Genomic DNA, 15,042 nt, shown 5'->3' on the forward strand with positions numbered 1-15,042 from the left:
GCGTGAATGCACGACTGCACCAATAAACCGACTGCTCAGAATCCCGATCATTATACATAAGCATTACTCAATTACCACATTTGTCTTTATTATTAAAAATCACATAAATGTTGCACCCAAAAAATAAAATAAAAATGCCATGGAAAATTATAGTTGGTTGATTTTTTAGGCAAGTTGATAATCACTTCACATGTTGCTTTCTTTAGTTTCGTAGCGTTACTGATTAATTTACTATTTTTTCACCCAAGTTGCGTAACCAAGATATATAATTACTCTATCTCAAGACCAAAACAAATGATAATTAATTGATTGATTAAATAATTAATTAATTAATGAATTAATGTATATGCACTCTATAAATAAAAGGTAGGAGTATTAGATTCCATTTCATCCTATCCATAGATGAAAATGGCCCCAACAATTCTGCCCCTGGTTACCTTTTTTTTAGCTTTCTCTGCTTCTTATCTCTCGGTACTTTTTTTCTTCTCCACTTTCATTTCTTTCTATTTTTGAACGCATGTGTTTTCAAATTACAACAATCGTTGTTGTTTGTTGATAGATCGGTGAGGCGGAAATAGATCAGCTTAATGGACTCAAGCTTAATTCTCATATTCTTCAGGTAATAATCAATTATTATGAATGAATTATTATCGTAGTTACTGAAATCAATTGAGGGAAAATTTTGAAGTTTGAATTTGATGAAATATACGGTTAATTTCATGGTGCTATGTTATGTAGTATGTGATTAATTGATAAATCTTGTTAACAAAGTTATGATGATGATGATGCAGGAGTCTATCGCTAAACAGATTAACGAAAACCCAGGGGCAGGATGGAAGGCTGCTATTAATCCTCGTTTCTCCAATGTTACTGTTAGTTTTCAACTTCCTTAAATATACATACTACTATTTTCATTTTTTTTTTTTGGTTACACTATTTTCATTTTTTTTTATATCATGTTTTAAATTAATTTTTTACCAGTTTTCAGTTACTCAGTATTTTTTAAATTAGCAACAAGTGTATTAAAAAAAATTATATTTGTCCCATAACATAAGTGTAGTTTAATTGGTAGCTACCACCAGAGACATTATTGGAGTGGTCGGAGTTCGAACTCCGGATTCCACATTTCTCCACATTTAAATGTGTGAGTGACCACTTGACAAAAAACAAAAAATTATATTATTTTAGATTTTTTTAAAATTTTTATTTCTATTTTAGTATCTGAAATATAGTTTTTTTTTTTTTTTTAATTTTAATCCGCCTGTAATTTGTTTACATTGGCTCTAAGGTAGTTTTGGATGGGTGGACCGTGGACCATATTGATTTTTGTCCTCACGTATATGAACTATATTTTTGTTTATTTTTTTGAAAGGAGCTATATTTTTTTTTGGTTTTGTTTTGAGTGACACATATGAACTATATTAATTATTACAGTATTAATTTTAGTTTTAGCACCAACAAATATACTATATTAGAGATGCACTATAGGTGTAAATTAGTTTTACATCATCATCCAATGAGAACTTATCACATTGTATCACACAAGTCCACCTTTTAACTTGATCTTAAAAATAACTGCAAAATATTTGGTTCTCTTTGGACGTCAGCCTAAACTTAAGCACATGTTCCATTTTCTCAACAAAAAATAAAAATTATGAAGACTAAAATTAAATTTTGTAAAAGAGAAATAGACTATAAAATCAAATAAAAAAAATTTACACGGGCAAAATTGATATCTACATCATTGACTAGATTAATTGATTAGTCAATGAATCTGAAAAGATGCCTTTGTTTTTTTCTTCTTATATTTGAAACCAAAATTAATACACTTTAAAGTGCATTTCACTTGCACATACTACTACTTAGTTGTATGATGTTTTTGAGTATGAAAGGCATTGTTTTTGATCCACAGGTTGGACAATTTAAGCGCCTTCTTGGAGTCAAGCAAACACCTAGGAATGAACTAAGGAGCACACCTGTTGTAACTCATCCAAAATCCTTAAAATTGCCAAAGAATTTTGATGCAAGGACTGCTTGGTCACAGTGTAGCACTATTGGAAGAATTCTAGGTAACCTACTTGGTCCTTCTCGTTATTTTTAAATATAATCAAACATGCATTTTTCAATAGTTGCTGACTTTTCTTTTTATTATTGACAATAACATGGGTTGCTAAACCGATTTCGTCACTAAAGATCAGGTAATTATCTTATTTCATCATTTTAGCTACTTTTCTTATGTTCAGGGTTGGCTATGGTTCTTTGACCATGAAATTCTTTTCTAATCCTTGTGCTGATGATGATTCAGGGTCACTGTGGTTCTTGTTGGGCATTTGGTGCTGTCGAATCATTATCAGATCGTTTTTGCGTTCATTTTGACATGGTAAGTAGACTTCTCATTGAACCAATTAGGAAACTTTTTCTTACTAAAAGTCTATTTGGACCGACTTATTTGAGCTTATCTATTGACATAAGCACTCGCGAGACTGTTTGGATTGGAAGAGCTTATGGAAATAAAATAACACGTGGCATGTCCATTAGCTTTCCAGGATAGCTTATGAAAACAACTTAAAGCTTATAGAAAACGGTTTAACTACTTTTATTATAGAAATACAATTTATACATAAACACTTATATGATAAGCGCTTATGATATACAAAATGAAGCTATTTATCCAAACAATATGCGTAGTTGTGAACATTCATCATAAATTTGTAGATCTCTCTCTATGCACACACCTACTTGAGGGACTTTTGACCTCTTGAAAGGGGAATTAACATCTTATATGGTCAACTGCAGAATGTATCCCTCTCTGTTAATGACCTTCTAGCATGCTGTGGATTTCTTTGTGGGTCTGGCTGTGATGGAGGGTATCCCATTTATGCGTGGCGATACTTGGCAAGCCATGGTGTCGTCACTGAAGAGGTAAACAAATTCATTCCTTTTATTGCTTCGAGACTAAAATCCTAGGCTCTTTCTTATGTTTTGTATTTTTGTATTTTTCCATCTGCCAGTGTGACCCATACTTTGATCAAATTGGATGTTCTCATCCTGGTTGTGAGCCAGCATATCAAACTCCCAAGTGTGTTAAAAAGTGTGTAAATGGAAACCAACTTTGGAAGAAGTCAAAGCACTATAGTGTCAAAGCATATAGGGTAAACTCTGATCCCCAAGATATCATGGCAGAAGTTTATAAGAATGGGCCGGTTGAAGTTGCATTCAGTGTTTATGAGGTAACTGAAAGCTTTTCACCACCTTTTTGCAATTAAATTTTTTGCAGTCATTGAAAACACATCACCATCCTATTTAAGATTTATAATTATACTGTCATATTTTGAAGACAATTATAGTAAATTGCGGTCAGCTCTGATCAAAGAGTGACTTTCATTTTGAAGACAATTATAGTAAATTGCGGACAACTATAAACCTGTTCAGGATAGAGACGTATATATAATCTTTTGGCAGATTATGTTGGATTGTAAAATTAGATTATAGATTGACCTTCATTGGAATTTTGAAGTTGAGTATTAGTCTATCAAAGTTTTTCATGGAGTAGTAAAACACCTTATATGAAGTATTGGAGAAATTGAAAAATGAGTGATTTGGTAAGCTATACCCACATTGAAATTAGTCTAACTGTCATTCAAGCCCAAGCTATTTGCGTCTCATTCTCTGAATTATTTAAAGTTGATTTCTTGTATTATTATTATTGAGAACTTGACTTATCCTATGCGATTGCGATGTTGGGATGGGATTTGCAAGAATAGGACTGATATCTAATTTGTAATACAAAGAGTTATGACTTATGAAGCTGAATATTCATTTTAGGGTAGCAATGTCAGTAGCCAGAATCACATCAATGATAGTCACACTTTGGATCTATAGAATTCAATAAATTGTGAAATCTTCTGAACCCCAAGTTCCAACAGCTAAATGTAGCAAAACTAGGAATTCATTACTTTATCTTTTTTATGTTTTCCCTTGGTTTTTGGCACTCATTTCATTTAGAAAAAAGGGGTCATTTGTCATCTCTTGTGCTTTGAGGATGCGGATTGGCCTAGGATAGAAGATATATAATTTTTAAGTTAGAAACTAGTATTATGAATCAGAACTATTGGGGAACACAACATAACACTCCTAAAATGAAACAGACCTTATTGTACAACATGGGCCTATTGTGTGTTCCATGGATCACACTCCTAAGTCGATCATTGGATATACTTTATGAAAACATGGACATTTAGTAGTCTTTTATAAATCCTTTTTGCATGCCATTCACTCTTTTGATCTCTTGACAGGATTTCGCTCACTACAAATCAGGAGTTTACAAACACATCACAGGTTCTGCACTAGGCGGTCATGCAGTAAAACTGATTGGATGGGGAACAAGTGAAGAAGGGGAGGACTATTGGGTATGTTGACAATATACAAAGTTGTTGCGGATTTTTGACAATATATATATGTTTCTGTTCGGAATTTTATCTATGCTGATTATGTACTTTTCACTGTTTCAGCTTCTTGCAAATCAGTGGAATACAAACTGGGGAGATGTATGTTTCTTGAATTATTCTTCAGCTTGAATAATTGTTACTTAATTTATGTCTTAGCTAATGAACTAGTTTAATCTACTAAACTGCAGGATGGTTACTTCAAGATCAAGAGAGGGACAAATGAATGTGGGATTGAAGAGGATGTTACTGCTGGTTTGCCTTCAACCAAAAATATTATTAGAGAAGTGACTGACATGGAAGTTGTTGCTGATGTTTCATTCTGAGTGTTAATATTTAAGTAACTAGTATTTACCTTAACAATATTTGTGTTGGTATTGAAAAATTTGTACCTGTCTTGTTACATTACGTGTATGTCTGTTTTATGGGAAACAGTTCAAATTATGAATATGATGCTCTGGAATCTGTCACACGAAATAAGAGGCTAACTGCCATATTTATACTAGCAAATTGAGATTTATGCTTTTTTTTTTTCTTTTTTTTTTCTTTCTTGTATCTTTATATACTCTACTTCTAGCTCGAAATGTATTGAATTATTAACAGTTAAATTGTTTATATTTGAATGTTCAGTGATATTTTTTTTGTGTTTTTAATATATATATATATATATATATATATATATATATATATAGGGATTTGCTAATGCACACCCACTGTTTTTTATGAAGGTGTGCATTAGCAACATACACCTTAAGGTGTATTTAACTACTTTTTAGTTATTATTTGCTAACACACACCTTCTAAAAATTAAGTAGGTGTATTATAGCAAATGCCTATAGGAGTTGCTAACGTACACCCACTTATTTTTTAGAAGGTGTGCATTAGCAACATGCACCTTAAGGTGTATTTAACTACTTTTTAGTTATAACTTGCTAACACACACCTTCTTAAAAATAAGCGGGTGTACATTAACAAAACCCATATATATATTACCGTAAACTTAATTTTAGACGAAACCTTACGAAAGCTAACTTTATATTGATTTAATTAATTTGCATACAACGATAATATAACATATGCATTCTATTATAGAGGTATGCAGTTCTAACTTTATAACATATGCAGTTGAAGACCAAAATGGAAAGTTGTATTCATCTATGTTATATCTACCGGCATTTGGATCCTCAGCTGCCAACCTCTGCAGCACCCTCTGCTGCACTGTTTTAGCCTTCTGATTAATCCAACCGCTATGATAGGATTAGGTCTTAATAAGTGAAATTTCACATAGATTGGAGTTTCCTTGTTGTGATTTCTTTGCCTCAGTGTGTCCCGTCTTCGGCGGTGTTTGTTTGATCTTCGTCTTCGTGCGGTGCTTGTTTGCTTTCCTTTTTTTGAGGCGTTCGTTTGATTCAGATTGACAGATCAACTTTGATCAACTATGTATTCAATCAATGACAAGGTCATCAACGATGAAGATCCGAAGACATGGGTATTTCGGTTACTTTTATTTTGTCACATTGTTTGTAGGCGGCTTAAGCATGCCGTTTTATGCTATTAACTTGGATGTTGCGAGTTTGTTCGCAAATTTATCCTTTACGTTTTTAGCGACATTGAATTTATTCGCAAATTCAATTTGAATGAATGAATATTTTATATTTTATTTTAGTAAAAAAAAAGAAGTTAATTGTGCGTGAAATAATTTCTTTTTTGGTATGAAAGAGTATTAATTTCGGATAGTACAATAACAAATATAAAAAATAATAATATAAAGGAGACTTTGGATTTAAATTTTATATCTTACTTTGACCGGAATTAGTCAATTGTAAATTATTTAAACATGTTACTGCATTTTTGTGTTTCCTTTTTTATTTAATATATTTTTGTTTGCTTAAAAATATCTTTCTACTGCATTTTAGTAATTAGTCAACCATTTTAATAATAATTAGTCAACAACAATTAAATAGGTATTTGACTAGAATAATTATGGATACTACTCCAAGAGTAAATTATAAACAAATTCTAGCTAATTTGATCTTATTTAATGATATCATTCTAAAATATTTTTGCAGTTAATTCAATTTTTATCTTGACCAATATTTTTTTTATCTCATAATATTAAATGAATTTATGATATTAAATAATATTTTTAATTATTGTATAATTATTTTTTCTCGTTTGAATTAGATGAAGTCAAGAGGTAGTATGTACTACTAATAAGCTGGAGTGCTGGACCGAATGAAGTAGTCAAATTAACTAGAATTATTTACTTTATAGTCAATGCAACATTAATTATTGATTTGTCAATATTACCCTTTTATTTATTGTAAATAAATAAATGAACTGAGATAATAAATTATTAAGGATATTATAAGAAAAAAAGGTAAACAAAAGAAATAATAGTATTAAAATTAACAAAAACTTATCGGTCGTCTTGATATGGGTAAATAGTTAAAAAACGACAAATAAAAAAGAATGTAGGAAGTATAACATATCAAATTCTAATGTCAATTTTTTATCCTTATTCAAAAAATATTTTTGAAACATTTTTTTATATATTAACTCTCTAGTTTTCAAGGGACACACCCCATAGTAATATAGAGTTTAGCCAAGAGATAAGTGAAATACAATAAAAAATTGTTCCTATTAAAAATTGAACTCGGGATTTTTCTAAACAATTCATTCTAGAGAGAGTCTGTTAGGTTTTTACTCCTTGAATTAGTAGGACAAGGTTATCCTCCTTAAGAAATTGAGACAAGGGATAAAGATAAATTTTCTGCTTGCTTTTTATTCATCATCTCATACGTTATATAGCCACAGTGTATGCTGCTGATGGCCAGTACAAGGTAGTTGCTGAAATTCAGGAAATTCTAACGGCCTAGTGCCAACAATTAAAAAAAGGAATCCAATACAATTATTGAAAAATAAATTCTAGAAACTTCTGATATTATCCTTTTGAAACAGCCACGTTAGACAAAGTCTTTGAGGTGAGCAGGTTTGTTGATGGGCCTCTTGGGCCTGTTGCTGGATTGGGCTTCAGTGGCTGTTGTGCTAACATCACCCCCATCTGAAAGACGCACCTTGTCCTCAAGGTGATAGATTTGCTGCAGAGATTTTAAGCATTCCCAGCTGGTGTCTTCAAGAGGTAAACCAGCCCATTGAACTAAGACCATTGGTGTAGGTGGGTCGGTGGACGAATCGAGCTTGTGATCAAGAAAAGCAAGTGGTTCGACCACCGGTTTGTTGTCCACAGCAGTTGGAGGCAAAGTAGTCGACAATGGCAGAGGGCCCTTGTGAAGCTTCAGTAATGATGAATGGAATACCGGATGAATTTTGGACGACGGAGGTAGTTCAAGACGATAAGCAACTGGTCCGATACGTTCCAGAATGCGGTATGGACCATAAAATCTCTTGGACAGTTTGGTGTAGGCCTGATTAGTAGTAGAGGTCTGTCGATATGGGCGGAGGCGCACATAAACTGATTGACCAACTTCAAATGCAACTGGTCGGCGTTTCTTATCAGCATAAAACTTCATTTTTTCTTGTGTCTTGAGGAGGTTTTGGCGAAGCTTGAGGATTAAAGCTTGACGGTTCTGTAACCAATTGTCTACGGCTTCAACTTGGGATGAACCTTGTAAGTACTGAGGAATGGAGGGAGGTTCTTTGCCATAGGTAAGGTGGAAGGGTGAAAAGCCAGTGGATGAGTGTTTTGAAGTGTTGTAGGACCATTCGGCAAGGGAAAGGAACTTAGACCAGAGGGAAGGTTTGTGGTGGACAAAGGATCGCAAGTATTGTTCTAACACACGGTTAATGACTTCTGTTTGACCGTCGGTTTCCGGGTGATAGGCTGTGCTCATGCGGAGTTTAGTGCCGCAAATGTTAAAGAGTTCCTTCCAAAATTTGCTAATGAATAATGGGTCTCTATCGGAGACTAGGCTTCTTGGTATACCATGGAGTTTGCAAGTAGTATCAAAGAAGGTAGTGGCTACACTATGAGCAGTATAGTTGGGATGGAGAGGTGCAAGGTGGACGCCTTTGGAAAAACGATCGACCACTACAAGTATGGCGGTATGATTGTTGGATTTGGGTAAGCCTGTAATGAAATCAAGAGACAAGTCTTCCCAAATAGCAGTAGGTATTGGTAGAGGTTGGAGTAGGCCAGGGGTTTTCTTTGTTTCATATTTGATCTGTTGGCAGGTGAGGCAGTGAGAGATGAATTCCTGAACATCTTTATCCATCCCTACCCAATAAAAATTAGCTTTTAGGCGGGCTAGAGTTTTGGTGATTCCCATGTGGCCACCTATTGGAGAACTGTGAAATTCCTCTAAGATAGTGAAACGGAAGGGCAGTTTAGGGTCTAACCAAATGCGATCCTTGTACATTATAAGGCCATTGTTTATTTTGTAGTCAGGGACAGATGAAGGGGCTGTTTGTATGGTGGTTAAAAGGTTGTTGAAAGTTTCACAAGCAGCCAATGCTAGTTTAAGATGCTCTAGAAAAATAAAATTAGGCATAGAAAGGGAAAGAATCATACCTGAGGTTTTCTCTGGAAGCCGGGAGAGGGCATCAGCAACAACGTTGGTTTTACCGGATTTGTATTGGATGGAGTAATCATAACCCATGAGTTTGGCGAGGTAAACCTGTTGTTCTGGTGTTTGCACAGCTTGGGTAATCAATTCCTTGAGGCTCTGGTGATCGGTGTATATGACGAAAGGATGCCCGAGAAGGTATTGACGCCATTTTTTAACCGCAGTGGTGATGGCGTGCAATTCTCTGATGTAGGTTGAGGAACGACGTAAGCGAGGACAAAAGGGTTTGCTGAAAAAAGCAATGGGATGTGAGGCTTGCATGAGTACTGCGCCCATGGCGAGGCCCGAAGCATCGGTTTCAAGGATAAATGGTTTGGAAAAATCAGGCAAGGCTAGTGTTGGTGCTTGGGTCATTGCGGTTTTGAGGGTTTGGAAGGCCTGGGTGGCTAGATCGTTCCATATGAAAGCGTCTTTCCGCAAGAGGGAGGTTAAGGGTAGTGCAATGGAGGCATAACCTTTGATAAATTTACGGTAAAAGCCGGTGAGGCCAAGGAAACCACGGAGCTCAGTAATGGTTTTGGGTCGTGGCCAGTCAAGGATGGCTTGTATTTTTGAAGGTTCGGGAAACACTCCTGTGGAAGAGACCATGTGGCCTAAGTATTCTAAAGTTTGTTGAGCAAACAAACATTTAGAGAATTTGAGGAAAAATTCACCAGTGACAAGTTTGTGGAAGACCTGTTCAAGGTGTGATAAATGGTCTGTGAGGGTGGGGCTATAAACCAAGATATCGTCGAAGAAGACAATGACAAATTTGCGGAGGTATGGGCGAAACAATTCATTCATAGCGGATTGGAACGTTGATGGTGCATTGCAGAGGCCGAAGGGCATGACTCTGAACTCATAGTGGCCTTGGTGGGTACGGAAAGCTGTTTTGGAAACATCGTCTGGATGCATCCGAATCTGATGGAATCCTTGGCGGAGGTCGAGCTTAGAAAACCATGAAGCACCACCCAATTCGTCTAATAATTCATCGATGGTGGGCATTGGGAATCGATCGCGCAAGGTAAGCGAGTTAAGGGCACGATAATCAACGCAAAAGCGCCAACTACCGTCTTTCTTCTTGACTAGTAACACCGGTGATGAAAAGGAGCTGCGGCTAGGTTGAATGAGGTTGGTTGAAAGCATGGTGTGAATTTGTCGTTCAATTTCATTCTTCTGGAAATAAGGGTAGCGGTAAGGTCGAACGTTAACTGGTTTGGAGTTTGGAAGTAGGGTGATACGGTGATCAGAAGGACGTGAGGGCGGGAGGTGTTTAGGTTCATGAAATAGGGTTGGGAATTGTAGAAGCAAAGTCTGTATTTCTGGTTTTTTATGGGTGAGATGAAGAGGTGGGGTGGGGTCCGGAGAGGTTGGTAGGGCTCGGATATGGAATAATTCAGAGGCTGAGTTGGTTTGGACACATCTTTTAAGTTGATGGGCCGAAATTGTATTGGGCCGGGTGGGTGAGTTGCCAGAAAGAGTGATGGTTTTATTATTGTGGGTGTAAGATAAGGAAAGGGAGGTGTAGTCCATCAGGACAGGCCCAATGGATCTAAGCCAAGGTACACCTAATACAACATCTGCTCCACAGAGAGGGAGGGTGTAAAAATCAACTGTGAAAGTTTCTTTCTGTAAGGTTAATGGTACGGAAGAACAGAAACTTGGGCAGGATAAAATGCTACCATTGCCTACCATGACTTTCAAGTTAGGAGTTGGGTTTGAAGGGAGGTCTAGAAATTTTGCTAATCTGGTTTGAATGAAATTATGGGTACTGCCACCGTCAATAAGAACAGTAACAGGATGATTGGCGAGAAAACCAGAGATACGAATAGTTGCAGGGTCGGCGCTGCCGGACATGGCGTGAAAACTGATTTGGGCTTCAGAGGGCTCTGTGGTGGGAAGTGTTGGTGGAGGAGGTGTTGGGTCGATGTCAGGTGGTGGATCGGGTATGTCATCTGGATCGCAATCGTCGTCAGCCACGAGGAGAAAAAATCGTCCCCTGCATTTATGGAGCGGGGTAAAGGTTTCATCACAGTTGTAGCATAGGCCTTTCTCACGGCGGGTAGCCATTTCTTCGGGTGATAACTTTCGGAAATTGACTTTGTTGTTTGGTTTAGGTGTTGGGAGTAAGGGTGGGGCGGAAGATGAAGCGATAGGAGTAGGGTTAAGGGTTGAGGTGGGATTCTTACTTTTGAAAAGACGGCGACGGTCATCAATCTTGTCTTCTTGGAGTTTTGCTAGAGCAGTAGCCTGGCATAAAGTGACAGGACGGAGAGCTTGAACTTCGCGGCGTATTTCCGGTGACAAGCCGGAGATAAAACAGCTCAAGAGAAAAGGTTGAGGTAGCCCGACGATGCGGTTAGCAAGTCGTTCAAACTCAGTAAGATAGTTGTTGACAGAAGAGCGTTGTACCAGCTTGAATAAGGCACTTGATGGTTCATCGTAAAACGATGGTGCGAAACGAGTCTCGAGCGCTTGGAGGAAGCCAAACCAAGTGTTGAGTTGATTATTCCTGTGCATCCATTGGAACCAGCTTAGGGCTTGGCCTTCCATATAGAAGGAGGCGACGGTGAGTCGTTCCTCTTCCGGAGTTTGGTGATAATCAAAAAATTGGGAGATCTTAAAGATCCACCCCATAGCATCTGAACCATCAAACTTGGGTACATCGAGTTTCATACGGGGTATAGTATGGATGTGTGGTGGTGGTGGTGGCGGTGGTGTGGGAGTTGGAGAAGGGGTAGGTGTTGGTGGTTGAGTGGCAAGGGTAGTGAGCTGTGCGATGATTGCATCGACTTTGTCGGTGAGGTCGTCGAGGCGTTCGGCGTTCGTACGAGCCATTGGAGGTGAATAGAGCAATGAGAGCACCAAATTGTTAGGTTTTTACTCCTTGAATTAGTAGGACAAGGTTATCCTCCTTAAGAAATTGAGACAAGGGATAAAGATAAATTTTCTGCTTGCTTTTTATTCATCATCTCATACGTTATATAGCCACAGTGTATGCTGCTGATGGCCAGTACAAGGTAGTTGCTGAAATTCAGGAAATTCTAACGGCCTAGTGCCAACAATTAAAAAAAGGAATCCAATACAATTATTGAAAAATAAATTCTAGAAACTTCTGATATTATCCTTTTGAAACAGCCACGTTAGACAAAGTCTTTGAGGTGAGCAGGTTTGTTGATGGGCCTCTTGGGCCTGTTGCTGGATTGGGCTTCAGTGGCTGTTGTGCTAACAGAGTCTCTACCGAACCCACGTTCATGAAACTTATCTTTAAAAAAGTTATTATGATAGAATAATATTAGTACTCTTTGTTTAATACGAAGAAATATAAATTTATATAGTTAATGGTTTACTCTTTATTTAATATGAAGAAATAAAGATTTATATAGATCATGGTTTACATTTTTTAGTTTATATATAAAATAATTCATTATTTATCGGTGATAAAAGTTGGACCCTCTAATCTCAAAAGACAATTTTAAAGTTCATATAAGAGGGGTTGTCAGGTGGTCATTAATTTATGAATTTGTGGTAAAATTTGATTCTCAAGGCACAAAATTCGTTTGCATGAATTACATTGCACGTGTTTGGAAGTGAAGAAACATAACTAAGATTAAGACAACAATTATATATCTACCTGAAAAATAAGTACTTATAAAGGAGACATAATTTTGATTCTTGTATGAAATAAAGTACACAGGTGATGATGAGGTTATACAACTACATCAACATATGGTGTAAAAACATAAAGATAGACATAAAATAGATAAATAAAAAACGAAAACGACAAAACAATAGAGTTATCATCAAAATGAAAATATGATGTCACAAAATGTGTCTTAATATATTTTTTAGCTAGACAAAGATCTTAAAGAGTGAGATTCAAGTTGAGTTCCTCTGTGGTCGATTGTGCTGATGATGAAGACACATCAGAATTTTCTTGAATTGGGTCTTCTCCAATTGGATCGGTACAAGACAACAATTGAAGAGGTTTGATTAGCTTGAGACAAAAGCCCAAATCCCAAAGTATTAGCCCAAGAAGGCATTGTATTGTTCATGTGCAAGTTAGCACCACATAAATATGAATACCCATGATCGTGAATGTGGCTTGAAAATGGATAAGGGTATGGTTGATTACTATGTGTAATCCCTATGGTCGAATTCATTTTCTCCAGCTTTCTCCTTTCTTCTTCCATTTTTTCGACGAGACGCTCACACTTATGAGCATTTTGGTGTCCTCCAAGTGACCGAGGAGTGGAGAACTTCCTGTCACAGTAACGACAAAGAAATTCTTTCACTTCTTGCTCAGGTAAGGGTTCATCAGCCGCATTCTGGGGTGAATGATCATTATTTTCATTGAAAATTCGCTCAGACATTTTTGAAACCCCAGATTTAAAACTTTTTAGGGTGAAAACAAACTTGCGTGGTTTCAAGATTGCCGAGGAGGGGTATTTATCATTGGATGAATTAATGATCTAAACATAAAATATGAAAGTAAACGTTTTTTTTAGGATCGATATGGAAGAAAGCTTTTAAGGAAAATATACATTATTTAATTTGTTACGGTCAAACATGCGCACAATAATACGTCTTGGGATCATTTTAACTATTTTTTTAACAATTTTTTATCATCGAGTTTTAAATACTATACAACGGATCTATAATTTTAGTTTTTGTTGGAGCTTAGCTTAGTTGGAATTTTAGCCACTAAGCTATTTGACAAAAAAAAAAAATAGCTTAATTAAATGTTGAGTATTGCTATTTAGTAAGAAATAGAGTATTTACGCAAGAAAGAGAAGAATCCACAAAATTATGAAATTTGACCAATCAAAAATTGGCTAACCATACATAGGAGAGAAAGTGATTATACTCCCTTCTTTCTTAATCATAAGCAAATGTCACTTTTTGTATATATTGAATAACTAATGTAATTAGTCTAAAAAATGAAGTAGATACATTAGTCATTCAACGTATCTAAAAAGTGACATTTAGTTGTAATTAAGGTCGGAGAGAGTAATTTATAGTGTTAAATATTGTCACATAAGATTATTCTCTTTCTTACATAAAAAAATTCTTGCTAAATAACATTTTACTTAAAAGTTTGGTTGGTTAATTGCAAGAATAATTTTTCTTTTGAAGAAGAATTTACAAGAATAATTAGGTATCGTTTGACCTAACTTTTTTTTTCTCTTTTTTTTTTCCTTAAAAGTAAAAAGCTAGGCCAAACAACAATTTTTAAAAACTATGGTTAAAAAATAAAACAACTTCTATATTTTAGAAAAAATTATAATATATTATCAAACATATGTTTAAACCCTATTATAATTAAAGACAAATGCTAACAAGTGCCCCCGAGACACTCTTTAAGATCTTACTATTTAAGGTCTTAAAGATTGCCCCGGGATACTCTTTAAGATCTTACTATTTAAGGTCTTAAAGAGTGCCCCAGGGGCACTCGTTAGCATTTGTCTAAAAATATTTAACGATTAAATGACAAAACCTTTAGTATTTTTATAAAAAATAATAACACTAGTGGGTCAGTGAATTTTTTGGGTTGGGTCGGGACCCGGAACCCGATTTTTTTATGAGTTTTTCACTTTTGAAATACATATCCACCCAATTGCCCGACCCAACCCACTTTTTTGGGTTGGATTGGGTGGGTTTGACCGGGTTGATCGAATTTGCCCAATCCATGTACACCCCTAGCTACGAATACTACAATAACGAAGACAAATTTTACAAAATCGACCGTTGAATTGAAAGTTTATATCGTATAGATCACCCATAATTTTTTTTAATTTTTTTAAAATTATTTAATATGCTATTGAGACCAATCAAGATTAACGGTTTATGGATTATTATTGAATATCATTAATCTTGACGAGTCTCAATAAAATATCAAATAATTTTTAAAAAATTTATGGATAATCTATATAGTATAAACTTTAAGTTCAACGATGTATTTTGTAAAGTTGGTATTTATTATAAAAATTTATCAAGTCTTTCATGTTAATCATGAAAACATCAATTAACAT

The 15,042-nt window shown here is 35.6% G+C and overlaps 2 protein-coding genes across 2 annotated transcripts; one reads left to right on the forward strand and one right to left on the reverse strand.

The window, feature by feature from the left end:
- Positions 1 to 312: 312 nt before the first annotated feature.
- On the forward strand, positions 313 to 4,955 carry LOC123891028 (cathepsin B-like protease 2). The gene is made up of 11 exons (XM_045940812.1): positions 313 to 471; positions 560 to 619; positions 792 to 872; positions 1,913 to 2,069; positions 2,194 to 2,198; positions 2,306 to 2,380; positions 2,797 to 2,922; positions 3,012 to 3,230; positions 4,296 to 4,409; positions 4,512 to 4,547; positions 4,637 to 4,955. Exons 1-11 carry the CDS (start codon positions 403 to 405, stop codon positions 4,769 to 4,771), a joined length of 1,077 nt encoding a protein of 358 aa, XP_045796768.1. The 5' UTR covers positions 313 to 402; the 3' UTR covers positions 4,772 to 4,955.
- Positions 4,956 to 12,936: 7,981 nt separating this feature from the next.
- On the reverse strand, positions 12,937 to 13,383 carry LOC123889069 (zinc finger protein 5-like). Its single transcript, XM_045938250.1, has one exon. The coding sequence runs from the start codon at positions 13,381 to 13,383 to the stop codon at positions 12,937 to 12,939; it is 447 nt and encodes a 148-aa protein (XP_045794206.1).
- Positions 13,384 to 15,042: the final 1,659 nt, after the last annotated feature.

Source organism: Trifolium pratense, linkage group LG6, assembly GCF_020283565.1.
Source record: "Trifolium pratense cultivar HEN17-A07 linkage group LG6, ARS_RC_1.1, whole genome shotgun sequence".
Taxonomy (NCBI): Eukaryota; Viridiplantae; Streptophyta; class Magnoliopsida; order Fabales; family Fabaceae; genus Trifolium; species Trifolium pratense.

Excerpts from the sequence above, each read along its gene's own strand:
- LOC123889069 (XM_045938250.1), bottom strand. The coding sequence starts at position 13,383 with ATGTCTGAGCGAATTTTCAATGAAAATAATGATCATTCACCCCAGAAT.
- LOC123891028 (XM_045940812.1), top strand. The coding sequence starts at position 403 with ATGAAAATGGCCCCAACAATTCTGCCCCTGGTTACCTTTTTTTTAGCT. Across the intron at positions 3,231-4,295 it reads TTGCATTCAGTGTTTATGAG|GATTTCGCTCACTACAAATC; the intron begins GTAACTGAAAGC and ends ATCTCTTGACAG. Across the intron at positions 4,548-4,636 it reads GGAATACAAACTGGGGAGAT|GATGGTTACTTCAAGATCAA; the intron begins GTATGTTTCTTG and ends ACTAAACTGCAG.